The following is a 16,816-nucleotide window of genomic DNA, read 5'->3' on the forward strand; positions in this document are numbered from 1 at the left end:
CACTGTGCCCGGTGCATCCAAGGGAATTTTTTTTTCTTTTTTTTTTTTTTTTTTTCGTTTAGACGGAGTCTCACTCTGTCACCCAGGCTGGAGTGCAGTGGTGTGATCTCAACCCACTGCAATTGCTGTTGCCCGGATTCAAGTGATTCTCCTGCCTCAGCCTCCCAAGTAGCTGGGATTACAGGCGCCTGGGATTACCATCACGCCTGGCTAATTTTTACAGTTTTAGTAGAGACGAGGTTTCATCATCTTGGCCAGGCTGGTCTTGAACACCTGACTTCGTGATCCACCCACCTCAGCCTCCCAAAGTGCTGGGATTATAGGCTTGAGCCACTGTGCCTGGCCACAAGGGGGCGGGGAGCCACAGGATGCTGAGGAGGAGGCCCAATAGGACACCCTCACCCTCCAGTGCGGCCTTTGATCCGGACCTTCGGGACGAGGCTGTCACTGGTAGGTACCCTCTGTTCCTGTTTGTGTGTTTAAATAGTCTGAAATGCTGTGACTTTTTTTTTTTTTTTTTTTGTCAATACAAATAGGAAATAAACTTGTGAATCTCGAGAACTCCGGTGTGTTTTCCATCACTGCAGGCTCTGGGTTCCCACCATCACTTCCTGTCGAGGGTTCTCATAGGACCCTCAGGGGTCTCAGGAGATGACGTCACCTTTCCCACCAGGGCAGCTGACCACGTCCTTTTCTCCTGCTACTGAAACCGCCGAAGAGGGTGTTGCACCTTGTCTCTCCTGCCTTTCATTTTACTGAATCTGAAAAGACCCAGAGAGTGCAGAGAAACAGAAGGTGAGACAGATGGGCTGCCCACTAGAGAGCTGGAAAGAGACAGGGGAGGAGTGCGAGATGTGGGGTTTTTTTTGTATTTTGGTGTTTTTTTTTTTTTCTCTGAGATGGAGTTTTGCTCAGTCACCAAGGCTGGAGTGCAGTGGTACAGTCTTGCTCACTGCAACCTCTGCCTCCCAGGTTCAAGCAGGTCTCCAGCCTCACCTCCTGAGTAGCTAGGATTAAAGGTGCCTGCCTGCATGCCTGGCTAATTTTTGTATTTTTAGTAGACACAGGATTTTGCCATGTTGGCCAGGCTGGTCTTGAACTCCTGACCTCAGGTGATCCGTCTGCCTCAGCCTCCCAATGTGCTGGGATTACAGGCGTGAGTCACCATGCCTGGCTGTGAGATGGTTTTTAAGGACAATTCCTTCTGAAAGAGAGTGAGTGACTAGGTACAAAGAAGACAAGGAAGAGGATGAGTGAGAAACATTTGGTGACAAGTAATCAGCAAACAAGTATTGATCACTTTAGCATCAGGCAGGGCATGGGATCCTTAGAAAGTGTTAGTCCCGGCTGGGCGCGGTGGCTCAAGCCTGTAATCCCAGCACTTTGGGAGGCCGAGGCGGGTGGATCACGAGGTCAAGAGATCGAGACCATCCTGGTCAACACGGTGAAACCCCGTCTCTACTAAAAATACAAAAAAATTAGCTGGGCATGGTGGCGCGTGCCTGTAATCCCAGCTACTCAAGAGGCTGAGGCAGGAGAATTGCCTGATCCCAGGAGGCGGAGGTTGCGGTGAGCCAAGATCGCGCCATTGCACTCCAGCCTGGGTAACAAGAGCGAAACTCCGTCTCAAAAAAAAAAAAAAGAGATCGAGACCATCCTGGTCAACATGGTGAAACCCCGTCTCTACTAAAAATATTTTAAAAAATTAGGCCGGGCGCGGTGGCTCAAGCCTGTAATCCCAGCACTTTGGGAGGCCGAGGCGGGTGGATCACAAGGTCGAGAGATCGAGACCAACCTGGTCAACATGGTGAAACCCTGTCTCTACTAAAAATACAAAAAATTAGCTGGGCATGGCGGCGCGTGCCTATAATCCCAGCTACTCAGGAGGCTGAGGCAGGAGAATTGCCTGAACCCGGGAGGCGGAGGTTGCGGTGAGCCGAGATTGCGCCATTGCGCTCCAGCCTGGGTAACAAGAGCGAAACTCCGTCTCAAAATAAATAAATAAATAAATAAATAAGTGAGGGAAGGAGAAATGAAAGCAGATAATAGTGAAACAAGATTGGTTTCTTTTTTTGAGACAGAGTCTCACTTTGTCGTCCAGGCTGGAGTGCAATGGCACGATCTCATCTCACTGCAACCTCCACCTCCCAGGTTCAAGCAATTCTCCTGCCTCAGCCTCCCGATTACCTCAGATTACAGGCATGTGCCACCATGCCTGCCTAATTTTGTATTTTTAGTAGAGACGGGGTTTCACCATGTTGGTCAGGCTGGTCTCCAACTCCTGACCTCAGGTGATCCACCTGCCTTGGCCTCCCAAAGTGCTGGGATTACAGGCGAGAGCCACAGCCACCACACCCGGCCTAAAGTTAATTTCTTCAAGCATTTAAATACATCTTTTGTAAGGTTTTTAAAATAAAGGCAGATTTAGTCAAGTTTATTGAAACTTTACATCGAGGGAAAGAATATGCTAATTTGACATTTTAGAGAAGTTTAAATGCAAGCATTTGTTGTCCCAGCTTAGAGATTGGTGGGTGAGGTCTGTGTGTGTCATTTTCATCTTCCAAAACAGTAAGCATTATCTTGTGCTATTTTTGGTGGATGTTGACTTAGTTCATGAATGTTTGTCAGTTCTGAATGTGGACAGTTGGGCTGGAAGATGAAACTCAGCCTCTTTCAGATCCTAGTAACCCCTGCCAAGCCCCCATCAGTCATATTTCTAAATGAAGACATTATTTTTAAAAGACTTGGGGATTTTTCCCCTCTGTACTTCTGTGTATCTCAACCTCAACATTTCAAAAGGAAAAATGCAAAGAAATGTCTTACCTGGGTAACCACTGAAGATCACTCCAGAATCTATTTGATGTCCCAGTTTCGCTGTTTGCCAGCAAGACCTTGAAAGCCATATACCCTTGAGATTGTTTTGTTTGTTCCATTTTGGTTTCGGCTGACTTAGGACCTTAGAAGGAAAACAAACAGTAGCAGCTAGTAACATTCTCAAGTTATTAGCTTGCTGCTTAGAAAGCATTCTCAGAACAATAAGCAGTGATAAGCCTTGGAGAAGAAAAAAGAAGAAGGAGCAAGTAGAAATTCTAGAACTAAAAAATGCAATTAGGGCTGGGTGCAGTGGCTCATGCCTGTAATCCCAGTACAGTACTTTGGGAGGTCAAGGTGGAAGGATCACTAGAGCCCAGGAATTCAAAACCAGTCTGGGCAACATGGCAAAACCCCACCTCTACAAAAAAATACAAAAATTAGCTGGGCGTGGTGGCACACACCTGTAGTCCCAGCTACTTGAGAGGCAGAAGAATTGCTTGAACCTGGGAGGCAGAGGTTGCAGTGAGCAGAGATCACACCACCACATGCCAGCCTGGGTGACAGCAAGACTCTGGCTCAATAAGTAAATAAATAAATAAATAAATAGGAGGTCAAATAATAAATCACAATAGAAATTAGAAAATGTTTTTAATCCTTGGGCGTGGTGGCTCACACCTGTAATCCCAGCACCTTGGGAGACTGACTTGAGCAGATCACAAGGTCATGGGGTTGGAGACCATCCTGGCTAACACAGTGGAACCCCATTTCTACTAAAAATACAAAAAATTGGCTGGGTGTGGTGGCTCACACCTGTAATCCAAGCACTCTGGAAGCCAAGGTGGGCTGATCACCTGAAGTCGGGAGTTCAAGACCAGCCTGACCAACATCGTGAAACCCCATCTTAAAAAATATATATACAAAAAATTAGCCGGACGTGGTGGCATGAACCTGTAGTCCCAACTACTCCGAAGGCTGAGGCAGGAAAATCACTTGAACCAGGAGATGGAGGTTGAAGGGAGCCAAGATTGCGCCACTGCACTCCAGCCTGGGCAACGGAGAAAGGCTCAAAAAAAAAAAAAAAGTGTTTTTAATTTAGTGAAAATGATAATGCTGCTTTACTATGGGGTGCAGCCAAAGCCATACTTAAAAGGGAAAATGTATGTATTGCTAAGTAAAAAAGGCTGAAAATCAGGCCAGGCAAGGTGGCTCACATCTGTAATCCTAGCACTTTGGGTAGCCGAGGCAGGTAGATCATTTGGGGTTAGGAGTTTGAGATCAGGCTGGCCAACATGGTGAAACCCCGTCTCCACTAAAAATACCAAAAATTAGCCAGGCATGGTGGTGGACACCTGTAATCCCGGCTACTCAGGAGGCTGAAGCAGGAGAATCACTTGAACCTGGGAGGCAGAGGCTGCAGTGAGCCGCCACTGCACTCCAGCCTGGGCGACACAATGAGACTCCATCTCACAAAAACAGCAGCAAACAAGCAAGCAAGCAAGCAAGGAAGGAAGAAGAACCATGATCCAGTCAGATTAAATGAACTGCCAGCAGCTACTCTGTCTCCTGGGACAAAGGATCGGGGACAAACTGCTCCTAAAGAGGCAGACTAAATCAGCATCACAGCCCGTCCAGTGGCACCCCCTGCCCTGCTGACATCACAAGCGGAATGCTGGGGTTGGTCAAGCTTGAATTATGACCTCAGGGAGCAAAACTGCAGGCAACCTTCAAGGAGGGAAGACGCCTGGATAGGGAGATAGCAAAACATCAGCCAAAGGGAAAGGTGAGGAGGCGGCCATCAGACCCCAAAAGTTGCAAACCGCTTGGGGTGTGGGCACAATGGACTGATGGGGACCCTCCCGGCATCTGCAGAGTGGGGCTGGGACAAGGGCCAGGTGCCTGAGTGCTCAAGGTTCTTTTTCCTGTTGTCACAGGGCAGCCAAGCATCCAGCTCTCCCTGACACGCAGAGTTTCACGTGAGTACTTAGGCTCCTAACTCTTCCTCCAAGGAAGCAGCTCCTTCCCCTTGTCACAGTGTAACTTCCTTCTGCCTGTCAGCGCTCTTGTGTTCCAGAAATCAGGACTGGAACAAGAAGAACAGTCTTCTTTGTTTTTGAAACTGAGTCTTGCTCTGTGGCCCAGGCTGGAGTGAAGTGGCACAATGTCAGCTTCCTGCAGCCTCCGCCTCCCAGGCTCAAGTGATTCTCCTGCCCCAGCCTCCTGAGTAGCTGGGATTACAGGCAGCTAACTAATTTTTGTATTTTTATTTTATTTTATTTTATTTTTTTGAGATGGACTTTCGCTCTTGTTACCCAGGCTGGAGTGCAATGGCGCGATCTCGGCTCACCGCAACCTCCGCCTCCTGGGTTCAGGCAATTCTCCTGCCTCAGCCTCCTAAGTAGTTGGGATTACAGGCACGCGCCACCACGCCCAGCTAGTTTTTTGTATTTTTTTTTTTTTAGTAGAGACGGGGTTTCACCATGTTGACCAGGATGGTCTCGATCTCTCGACCTCGTGATCCACCCGCCTCGGCCTCCCAAAGTGCTGGGATTACAGGCTTGAGCCACCGCGCCCGGCAATTTTGTATTTTTAGTAGAGACGGAGTGTCACCATGCTGGCCAGGCTGGTCTCGAACTCCTAACCTCTGGTGATCGGCCCACCTCGGCCTCCCAAAGTGCTGGGATTACAGGCATGAGCCACTGCACCCAGCCACAATCTTCAATTTATGTCCCCCAAGTGGGTTGGTCAGTGACAGTCCCTGCCTGCCATGGGCAGACAGCTGCTGCTAAGGAGAAGACAGGAGAACTTCCTCTTCAATGCCCCTGCGCCCCGCCCCGGTCTCGGCTTCTGCATGGCTTTGCTCTGTCTTCCCAGGGCCACTACAGAACGAGGACCAAGGCCCAGCACTGCAGCCCCCTGTCCAGTCCTCGAGACCTCCCCAAGTCCAGCTCCTGATGAGGAACGGCAATATCCACACGCTAGAGGGCCAACTCCTCTGCCCCTTTTGCCGAGAGGTGTTCTGCAACCCGGTCACCACCGCCTGCGGTCACAACTTCTGCATGAGCTGCCTGCAAGGTTTCTGGAACCACCAGGCTGCCATGGGTGAGAAGCTCTATTGCCCCCAGTGCCGAGAGGGCTACGCCTCCAGGCCTTGCCTCTGTAAGAATGTCATTTTGGGGGAGATGGTGGCCAGCTTCATCCAGGCCAAGGGCCAGGCCTCAGGGTCCTTGTGGCCCCCGGCGCGGTCCCAGGACGTGGCCTGCGACTTCTGTTCCACCCCGAAGCTCAAATCTGTCAAGTCGTGCCTGCAGTGCGTGGCCTCCCTGTGCGAGAAACACCTGCGCAGCCACTTCAAGGACCAGATCTTCAAGGACCACCAGCTGCTGGAGCCCGTGTGGGATCTCAAGAACTGCTTGTGCCGGAAGCACCACAGTCTGCGGCAGATGTACTGTCGCACAGAAGGCTGCTGCGTGTGCGGGGTCTGTCTACTGGAGGAGCACAAGAACCATGACGTCACCTTGCTGGAGGAGGAGCGAGCCCACAAGGAGGTGAGGTGGGAGGAGGTGGGGGACTCTCAGTTCTCCGGGTCTTTCACATTTCCTTGGAAGAAAATCAAGCAGCTGGCCGGGTGCGGTGGCTCACGCCTATAATCCCAGCACTTTGGGAGGCCGAGATGGGTGGATCACGAGGTCAGGAGTTCAAGACCAGCCTGGCCAAGATGGTGAAACCCCATCTCTATTAAAAAAAAAAAAAGAAGGCCGGGCGCGGTGGCTCAAGCCTGTAATCCCAGCACTTTGGGAGGCCGAGGCGGGTGGATCACGAGGTCGAGAGATCGAGACCATCCTGGTCAACATGGTGAAACCCCGTCTCTACTAAAAATACAAAAAACTAGCTGGGCGTGGTGGTGCGTGCCTGTAATCCCAGCTACTCAGGAGGCTGAGGCAGGAGAATTGCCTGAACCCAGGAGGCGGAGGTTGCGGTGAGCCGAGATCGCGCCATTGCACTCCAGCCTGGGTAACAAGAGCGAAACTCCGTCTCAAAAAAAAAAAAAGAAAGAAAGAAAACCAAGTAGCTATTAAAGTCATGGTCACTGGGGTCATGCTGTGATGTAAAAAGGTACTAGTGAGTTAAATGAGTAAGGATTCAGAATTGTATGTATGAAGCCTATATCCACATATCAAAATACAAGCGCATCACCTTAGGTTGTGTGAACCATTTCGTCCATTTTCTTTTCTTTCTTTCTTTTCTTTTTTTTTTTTTGAGATGGAGTTTTGCTCTTGTCGACCAAGCTGGAGTGTAATGGCACAATCTCGACTCATTGCAACCTCTGCCTCCCGTGTTTAAGCGATTCTCCTGCCTCAGCCTCCCAAGTAGCTGGGATTATAGTTGTTAGCCACTACGCCCAGCTACGTTTTGTATTTTCAGTAGAGATGGGGTTGACCTCACCATGTTAACCAGGCTGATCTTGAATTCTGGGCCTTGGGTGATCCACCCACCTTGGCCTCCCAAAGTGCTGAAATTATAGGCCTGAGCCACCTCTCCTGGCCTGTGTGTGTGTGTGTGTGTGTGTGTGTGTGTGTGTGTTTTACTACTCTGAGTGTTTCTGTGACTATATTTTTTAATAGTGGAATTCTTATATTTTAGATTTCCTATCATGTATATTCCGTTAACAGTGCTATTCTAACATAGCCCTGTCAGTGGTTCACAGCAAGGTAAGGAACTTGTGCCAGAACATAAACCAACTTCACTAGGCAGAATTGGTTCGGTTGACACTTTTTTCTTTTCTCTCTCTCTCTCTCTCTGTGTGTGTGTGTGTGTGTGTGTGTATGTGTGTGTGTATTTCTGTGTCAATATATTGCTCTGTCTCCCAGGCTGGAATACAGTGGCTTGATCTCTGCTCACTGCAACCTCTGCCTCCCAGGTTCAAGCAATTCTCCTGCCTCAGCCTCCTGAGTAGCTGGGATTACAGGCACACATCACCACACCTGGCTAATTTTTGTATTTTTAGTAGAAATGGGGCTTCATCATGTTGGCCAGGCTGGTCTCAAACTCCTAACCTCGTGATCTGCCTGCCTCAGCCTCCCAAAGTGCTGGGATTACAGGCATGAGCCACTGAGTCCGGCTGACATGTTTTTCTTTTTTTTTTTTTTAGACGGAGTTTCGCTCTTGTTACCCAGGCTGGAGTACAATGGCGCGATCTCGGCTCACTGCAACCTCCGCCTCCTGGGTTCAAGCAATTCTCCTGCCTCAGCCTCCTGAGTAGCTGGGATTACAGGCACACGCCACCACGCCCAGCTTATTTTTTGTATTTTTAGTAGAGACGGGGTTTCACCATGTTGACCAGGAGGGTCTCGATCGCTTGACCTTGTGATCCACCTGCCTCGGCCTCCCAAAGTGCTGGGATTACAGGCTTGAGCCACCGCACCTGGCCCTTTTCTGTTTTTTTTTTGAGATGGAGTCTCGATCCTTTGCCCAGGCCTGAGGGCAGTGGTGTGATCTGGGCTCGCTGCAATCTCCAGCTCCTGGATTCAAGCGATTCTCCTGCCTCAGCCTCCCGAGTAGCTGGGATTATAGGCACGTGTCACCACACTCGGCTAATTTTTGTATTATTAGTAGAGACGGGGTTTCATCATGTTGGCCAGGCTGGTCTCAAACTCCTACCCTCGTCATCCACCGGCCTTGGGCTCCCAAAGTGCTGGGATTGGCTGGCCCCGGCCACACTTTTTACATTGCAAGATTTTGTAAAACAACTGGGCGTGGTGGCTCACTCCTGTAATCCCAGCACTTTGGGAGGCCAAGGCAGGAGAATCATTTGAGCTCAGGAGTTCGAGACCAGCTTTGGCAACATGGCAAGACTCCATCTCTACAAAAAGTAGAAAAATTAGCCTGGCATGGTGGTCAGGAGGCTGAGGTGGAAAGATGGCTTGAGCCGGGGAGGTGGCGGTTTCAGTAAGCTGAGATTGCACCACTGTGCTCCAGCCTGGGAGACAAAGCGAGACTCTGATTAAAAAAAAAAAAGACTTTCGTCAGTGAAGGACAGACTACATTGATTACCCTGATTTACAACGTGGCATGAACTTCTTATTTTGCTAAGGACCAGCAGTGGTTCATGGACAGCACTTGGAATCGCACTGTTTTATAACAGTGAAAATGCCTGTTGCTGGGATAGGTGGAGACTAAAGGCTTATGTGGGACTTGGGCCTGGCAGCACTGCCCCAGGGAGCCCACGTGGCTGTGTACCTGCTAAGCCCCTCCTGGCCCCACCGCCTCCCAAGCTCTCCAAGACCCTTTCCTGTGGCTTGAAACTCTATGGTTATCACTATTAGGAGCCAATAACCTGATTCCTTCAAATAGAGACAAGCGCTCAGGGAGCGAGAGCAGCCCTCCAAGCAGAGGGCTGGACCATGGGCCATCCAGCACTGCTCTCTCATTGTCATTGAAGCTGAGCAGATGAATGCACAAGGTACGTCTCTTCTGGGCTCAGATGTGGTCCTATCTGCAGAACGGCTTCTCCAAGGCCACCTCTCTAAATCAGGGGCCCCTCCTCTTCTCCAGGTCGAGGTTCAAAAGGTCCAGGACACTTTGGAGAACCAGATGCTGATCATTACTGCTGACAGCCAGAAGCACCAGGGCCAGGTGGCCTTTCTCTCTGTAAGGTTGGCCCACCCCACCCCAGGCCCAGACTTCCCCAGCGCCCTGCATTGGGGCTGCAGAGACTTAGGCTGGGAGTGGATCGCGCGGGACCAGGCAGGCAGAGGCAGGATGCCTAGACGGGCTCCGGGCTGTGACAGTGGGGGTGCTGGACTGGAACTCACAGACGCCTCTCTATATACACGCCAACCCCCAGAAACTGATCCAGACAATGCGAGATGAGGTGAACACCTGCTTCTCGGAGATCATCCAGGAGGTCAAACAGCTGCAGGTGAGGATCTTGGATTTCATGGAGAAGGAGGAGGCAGCCGCCCTGGAGAAGCTGAGCAGCTCCATACAGCAGAGCCACAACCGGCTCCTGAAGCTGAAGGGAGACAGCTTCTGGCTCCACACCCTGCTCATCAACCAGAGCAACCAGCAGTTTCTGCAGGCAAGGTCCCACCCCGAAACCTCTGGCTCAGGCCCCATCACGGCCTCCACTCTCCCTCCACCCACAAACATACCAGATCTTGGCGGGGCATGGTGACTGATGCCTGTAATCCGAGCACTTGGGGAGGCTGAGGTGGGCAGATCACCTGAGGTCAGGAGTTCAAGACCAGCCTAGCCAACATGGTGAAACCCTGTCTCTACTAAAAATACAAAAATTAGCCAGGCGTGGTGGCAGGCACCTGTAATCCCAGCTACTCAGGAGGCTGAGGCAGGAGAATCACTTGAACCCGGGAGGCAGAGGCTGCAGTGAGCCAAGATGGTGCTATTGCACTCCAGCTCTTGTTAGGCGACAAGAGTGAAACTCAGTCTCAAAAAAAAAAAACCACACACACACCAGATCTGGCCCAGACGTTGGATGAGGGATGAGTCTTTAGGGTACATCACTGTGTCATCCCCCGGCCTCAGGGAGCCTCCCCATTCCAGGCCATCTGTCTTGGGCTTGCACCAACACCCTTGTCTTTCTCCACTTCAGCGCTCAGCCTAACCCCAACTTTCCTGCCTTGGTTTCCCTGGACCACATGGGATTCCAGGCATCTGACACAGTCTAAGTTTCTTCAGATTTCCCTGGATCACAGCTGAAAGTGAGACCAGAACAATCTCTATAGCCTGGATTGAAACCCCTTTTCCAGCCCAGGAGGTGGAGGTTGTAGTGAGCCAGGATTGCACCACTGGACTGCAGCCTGGGCAGGAAACGAAGACCCTGTCTCAAAAAAAGAAAAAAAGAATTGTGAAATGCCTTTTCCTTCCCCAGTCCTGGTCTGGCCCCGAAGCCTGGATGCTGCTGCTGTAAGTAGCAGATGGGGCCAAGCAGCAGTTTCTGGATGAGGCCTGGAGCTGCCCAAAACCTGTGGTGGTCGGGAACTCCAGCTTCCTTTCTTTTTTTTCTTTTTTTTTTTTTTTTGAGATGGAGCCTCGCTCTTATTGCCCAGGCTGGAGTGCAATGGCACAACCTCAGTTCACCACAACCTCTGCCTCCCAGGTTCAACATTCCCTGCCTCAGCCTCCCAAGTAGCTGGGATTACAGGCATGCGCCACCACACCCACCCAGCTAATTTTGCATTTTTAATAGAGACTAGATTTCTCCATGTTGGTCAGGTCTCGAACTCCTAACCTCAGGTGATCCGCCTGCCTTGGCCTCTCAAAGTGCTGGGATTACAGGTGTGAGCCACTGCGTCCAGCCCCAGCTTCCTTTCTTCAGCTGCCAACACACCCTGGGCAGACGTCTAGGGCGACTGCTCACTTTATCCCCTGCACACAATAGGAAGCATTTGGCAATGGCTTTTACTAAGCAGTTCAAGGCGCAACAGAAATCCTCCCATCATTTTCTGAAAATCTCCTTTGCCTAATAATGCATACTAGGCCACAGTGCCCAAGCCCTTGGCAAAGCCCTGACCTCTGATGTCCAAACGGCTGGGAGGAGGGAAAGGAGATGCCCAGGTTTGAAAAGGGGGAACTTCCACTCCACCAGACCATGGTTTGGGGGGCCTCTGGGCCCCTGGCATCTGCCTAGGCCCTGGCTAACAGGTGGTACCTCTGGCACCTCTCTGCATCCAGGAATTCCCCAGGCTGAAGCAATTCTCAGCCCACATGGAACCCCTGATGGGCATCAACTGTGAGGAAACACAGAGCTTATCCCAGCTGCCAGAGACCCTGGCTGAGCTCCGGACCCGGATGCTGGACGTGGGCCTCAGCTTCTTCAACCAGCTCCTTCTGAAGGGTGAGTCCCTGGCAGCCTGGGGCCTGCATTCCAAGGGCTGGGATGGCCCTGCAGGGCAGTGGTTGGTGTTCCAGGCACTGGGAGAGCCCTGCCTGCTGTGTGCACCATCCCCAGATGCAACAGCCCCCTGGATGCCCATGCCTCTCTCCAGGAGGATATGGGGCTATGAGAATGTCCTCAGCAAAGCCCCTCCATCTCCCCCAGGCATTAAGATGAGCTCCTATGAGGTGCTGCCCACAGCTGTGGACAGGAAGACACTCCTCAAGTGTGAGTCCTGGGTCCTGGGATCTACCCTCCAGGATGGGAAGGAAAGGAGCAGGGTCCTGGGTGCCTCATCTTCCCCAGCCCCTCCTCTACTCAGGGCAGGGCCTCCACGGAGCTGCCAGCTCTCTCTTGCCCTAACCTCTCCCTTGGGACTGGAGACCTCAGAAGGACTTGGTCTCAACCTCAGGCCCCTGGTAGGAAAAGGAGAAGAAGCTGTCCCATCCTACCCCCAAGGGTGAAGCAAGGACTCACTACCACCCCAGCAGCTGGCTCCTTGGCCCAGGTGTGGCACAACCCCTGCCCTCAGTCAGATGCCTGCCAACCTCCCTTGGGCTTCACCCAAGTCAGCTTGGATGGGCTCTGTTCATTTCATTTCTTTCTTTCTTTCTTTCTTTCTTTCTTTTTTGAGACAGAGTTTTGCGCTGTCACCCAGGCTGGAGTGCAGTGGCGTGATCTCGGCTCACTGTAACCTCTGCTCCCCGGTTCAAGCGATTCTTCTGCCTCAGTCTCCCGAGTAACTGGGACTACAGGCACGTGCCACCATACCCAGCTAATTTTTGGATTTTTTCCTTCCTTCCTTCCTCCCTCCTTCCTTCCTTCCTTCCTTCCTTTCTTTTGTTTGAGATGGAGTTTCACTCTTGTTACCCAAGCTGGAGTGCAATGGCGCGATCTTGGCTCACCGCAACCTCTGCCTCCTGGGTTCAAGCAATTCTCCTGCCTCAGCCTCCCGAGTAGCTGGGACTACAGGCACACGCCACCATGCCCAGCTAATTTTTGTATTTTTAGTAGAGACGGATTTCACCTTGTTAACCAGGATGGTCTTGATCTCTTGACCTCGCAATCCACCCGCCTGGGCCTCCCAAAGTGCTGGGATTATAGGCGTGAACCACCACGCCTGGCCTCTTTCTTTCTTTCTTTTTTTGAGAGGAAGTCTTGCCCCGTCGCCCAGGCTGGAGTGCAATGACACAATCACTGCAACCTCCGGCTCCAGGTTCAAGCGATTTTCCTGCCTCAGCCTCCTGAGTAACTGGGATTACAGGCACGCGCCACCATGCCCGGCTAATTTTTCCATTTTTAGTATAGACGGAGTTTCACCATGCTAGCCAGGCTGGTCTCAAACTCATAACCTCAGAGGATCCGCCCACCTCGGCCTCTCCAAGTGTTGGGATTACAGGTGTGAGCCAATTCGCCAGGCCCCAACTCAGTCTTGTGTCCCTGAACAAACAGAAAAGGAGATTGATGTTAGTGTCTGATGGCAGGAGGAAGGGGATGACCTAGTGCAGCACTCACTTACCCTACAGGCTATGGCTGGGCAGCGGGCGAGTTCAGGGTCGGAAGGGGTGAGTGGGTCAGCGATGGCTCCCAGGAGCCTGCGTGGAAACATCCCCTGACTTCCACGCAAATGCTTAGCAACCCAGCGCCCTGCCCTGGGGGCTGCTGATCCAGCTTCCCTACCTCCACCCGCCAGCTTTCTGCAACCTGAACTTCGACCCCACCACGGCAGGCAAGGAGCTGTTCCTCCTCAAGGAGACCCACTCGGTGCTGCACCTGGGCATCCACCTGGAACCCCCGAGACAGGGCGGCCCCTTCCCGGGCTTCAAGCAGTGGCCGCAGGTGCTGTGCTCACGCGGCCTGTCCGAGGGCCGCCACTACTGGGAGGTGGAGGTGTCCAACTCGTGGGTGTGCCTGGGGGTCACCTACCGCCCCTGCTCCGCGCTCCGCGGCCGCCTGCGCTGCAGCGTGGTCTATCTGCTGGGCCGCAACCCCTACTCCTGGTGCCTGGAGTGGGACTCGCTCAAGTTCTCGGTGTGGCACGACAACGCGCAGACGGTGCTGCGCGGCGCCTACCACCGCATGCTGGGCGTGGCGCTCGACTGGAGTGCCGGCTGCCTGTCCTTCTACGGCCTGGCGGGTGGCGCCAGCCTCCTCTATCGCTTCCTGGCCGCCTTCCTCGAGCCGCTCTACCCCGCGGTCATGGTCAGCAGCGGCGCCTCGGCCACTCTAAAGCAGCGCCCGGACCCCGAGCCGCAGGCGGCGGCCGTCCATAAATAAAGCTGGATTTATCTAAGCGCTGGCTGACGCGCTAGGGGAGTCGCCGGCCCTGCGCGGTCCCACCTCCCAAAACGCAGGCGACCCTTCCTCGCCACAGCCACAGGAGGGCTCTGAATCCGGCTGGAGTTCCCCAAGTCACGGCGCGGGACGGGGAGGGGAGGCAGTCTTGTGGCCTTATGGGTGGGGGGTTCCACAGCCCACTCCCAACCCTCATCCCAGCAGATGCCCGGCCTTGGTTCTCCAGGCTGCTCTTGGCTACTCCGCGCTGGGGCCTGTCCCAAAGGCCTTGTCGTCTGAGAGTGGGCAAAGCTTGGGCCAGGTGGTCAGACTGAGAGGTGGCACTGGATGGATTGGGGTACGGGTGGACTATCTGACTGGCTTCATTGGCGGCTGGGAGGTCAAACTGGAGGAGCCCAGGCCTCCCTCAGATCCAAAAATGATAGGCTGGGGACCCAAGCCCAGGCAGGGGTGGCGCTGCTGTCCCTGCTGCCCAGAGCAGAGCTGCTCACTCAGCTGGTGTTTTACAGCCTGGAGAAGGCGTGATGCTGTCGTGGGTGGGTAAACCTTAAACCCCCTCCACCTCGCTGAATGCTGCTGAAAGTCGCGCCCCCATCCCCAGCCATCACCAACCCACTCAGCTTCCAGAGGGTAGCACTGCCCACAGCAGAGGGGCCGTGTCCACAGCCAGGCCTCTGCCATCCGACTAGAGCTGAATCCAGGCCAAGACACTGCTGGGGGACTCCTCTGTCTGGGGAAGCTGAAGATTTGGGCACACCTTGGAGCCCTCTCCGCATTTTCAGCCACAGCCAGCCACTTGTTCCTGTGGCTTCTCAAGCGAGGACTCTCAGTGAGGTTAATGATTGGCTCTGAAGAGGAAGTGATACCAATCATGGGAGAAAAAAAATCCCAAGAGCAACGCATTCCGAACCAGGCTGCACACTGCCCCCGGCGTGTTCCTGAATTGCGTCTCCACCTGGCCTGTTCCTGGAGAAATTAGTGACTCAGGTTTTTCCTTCGAGGTGGTCATTTTGGAGCCAGGATGGCACAGGGAGTGCAGAGTATGCTCTGAAAGTTGTGGGGGAGGGGGTGGACTCCTCTGAGGAAGCCCTGGCTGTGACTTCGTGGTGGCCTTTCTCCTTGGAGTCTTCACCCCGCAACAGTCCCAGTGACCCATTCGACGAAGGCTGCCGCCCCTATGAAGTAAGGAATGAGCTCAAATTCTTTCTGCCTTATTGAGAGACCTTTTACCCAAAACTCACATCTTGCCTCCCCACCCCAGTCTTCCTCCTGGCCCCAGTGGCCGCAGGCTTCTGCAGAGGAGGGCTCAGGTCAGGAAATGCTGAAAAGGTGAATGCATGACCCAAGTGGATATCACCAGCCACATCTCAGAGTCTTCCCACGTCACAGGGCTGGCGAGGACGACGGGGGCTTCCTCGCCAAGTCCTCCCAGCTCTGAAAGACACTTGGCAGGATAGTGCGTGACACCCCCAGGCACATCCAAATGTCCCAGGGGTGTTACTTGCTCTCAAACAGCTGTTCCTTATTTTGGGGAGTCCTGGGCCCCCAATAGGTCCACAATGGTAGTTCTGAGGGTCCTGAAATTCTTTTAGGCATTCCCACGAGCCAGATGGCAAGCAGGCCCACACTTTCAAGGAGACCTGTTAGCAAAACCGAATGTCAGAATGTCTGGTCTCTGCCTGGACTATTCCTGAAGAAATTAGTGACCCAGGTTTCAGCCTGTGCCTCATTGGGGGAAACATAATGGGAGCCAGGCACGGTGGCGCATGCCTCTCATCTCAGCATTTTGAGAAGCCAGTGCAAGAGGATCACTTCAGCCTACGAGTTCCAGACCAGCCTGGGCAATTAGCTGGGTGTGATGGCACACATCTGTGGTCCCAGCTATTCAAGAGGCTGAGGTTGGAGGATTGCTTGAACCCAGGAGGTTGAGGCTGTACAGTGAGCTGTGATCGCACCACTGCACTCCAGCCTGGGTGACAGAGGGAGACTCTGCCTCAAAAAAAAAAAAAAAAAAACACAGAGGGGCCCTTTGGGGGGCAGCAAGTTCAGCCAGTGCTCATGAATGACCCACATCAGTGGGCCCTGCCCCTCCCTTTTCCCCACTGAGGCCCAGGGCAGGGACTGTCCCTGAAAGCCACCCACTCACTCTTCCCGTCCTGCTTTAGCACTCAGGCTAAATCCAAACAGGCTATAAACAAATCTGCCTCCACGAATTATTTGAAAAAGGTTTCTGGCCGGGCGCGGTGGCTCACGCCTGTAATCCCAGCACTTTGGGAGGCCGAGGCGGGTGGATCACGAGGTCAAAAGATCGAGACCATCCTGGTCAACATGGTGAAACCCCGTCTCTACTAAAAATACAAAAAATTAGCTGGGCATGGTGGCACGTGCCTGTAATCCCAGCTACTCAGGAGGCTGAGGCAGGAGAATTGCCTGAACCCAGGAGGCGGAGGTTGCGGTGAGCCGAGATCGCGCCATTGCACTCCAGCCTGGGTAACAAGAGCGAAACTCCGTCTCAAAAAAAAAAAAATAATAATAATAATAATAATAGAAAAAGGTTTCTGCTTTTACATTATTCCTGTAAAAGATTGTGTTCATGTATTACTTGAGTAATTATTGACAAAACCTTGTGGGGTTTTTTGTTTGTTGATTTGTTTGTTTTGAGTTGGAGTCTTACTTTGTCACCAGGCTGGAGTGCAGTGGTGTGATCTCAGGTCACTGCAACCTCCGCCACCTGGGTTCAAGCGATTCCCCTGCCTCATCTTCCTGAGTAGCTGGGACTACAGGCATGCACCACCATGCCCAGCTAATTTTTTG

The 16,816-nt window shown here is 52.7% G+C and overlaps 1 protein-coding gene and 1 long non-coding RNA gene across 2 annotated transcripts; one reads left to right on the forward strand and one right to left on the reverse strand.

Moving 5' to 3' along the window:
* Positions 1 to 491: 491 nt before the first annotated feature.
* Positions 492 to 13,739, reverse strand: LOC141581901 (uncharacterized). The gene is made up of 4 exons (XR_012514716.1): positions 13,634 to 13,739; positions 13,078 to 13,147; positions 2,824 to 2,956; positions 492 to 761 (listed from the first exon to the last, which is right to left on the reverse strand). It is a non-coding gene; the product is annotated as an uncharacterized LOC141581901 (long non-coding RNA).
* On the forward strand, positions 2,924 to 16,535 carry LOC141581900 (E3 ubiquitin/ISG15 ligase TRIM25-like). Its single transcript, XM_074388953.1, has 8 exons — positions 2,924 to 4,594; positions 4,746 to 4,787; positions 5,686 to 6,359; positions 9,367 to 9,462; positions 9,659 to 9,892; positions 11,506 to 11,668; positions 11,873 to 11,935; positions 13,401 to 16,535. The coding sequence occupies exons 3-8, from the start codon at positions 5,766 to 5,768 to the stop codon at positions 13,982 to 13,984; spliced, it is 1,734 nt and encodes a 577-aa protein (XP_074245054.1). The 5' UTR covers positions 2,924 to 4,594; positions 4,746 to 4,787; positions 5,686 to 5,765; the 3' UTR covers positions 13,985 to 16,535.
* The last annotated feature ends 281 nt before the right edge of the window (positions 16,536 to 16,816 follow it).

The sequence above is a fragment of the Saimiri boliviensis genome, chromosome 17 (genome assembly GCF_048565385.1).
Source record: "Saimiri boliviensis isolate mSaiBol1 chromosome 17, mSaiBol1.pri, whole genome shotgun sequence".
Lineage (NCBI taxonomy): Eukaryota > Metazoa > Chordata > Mammalia > Primates > Cebidae > Saimiri > Saimiri boliviensis.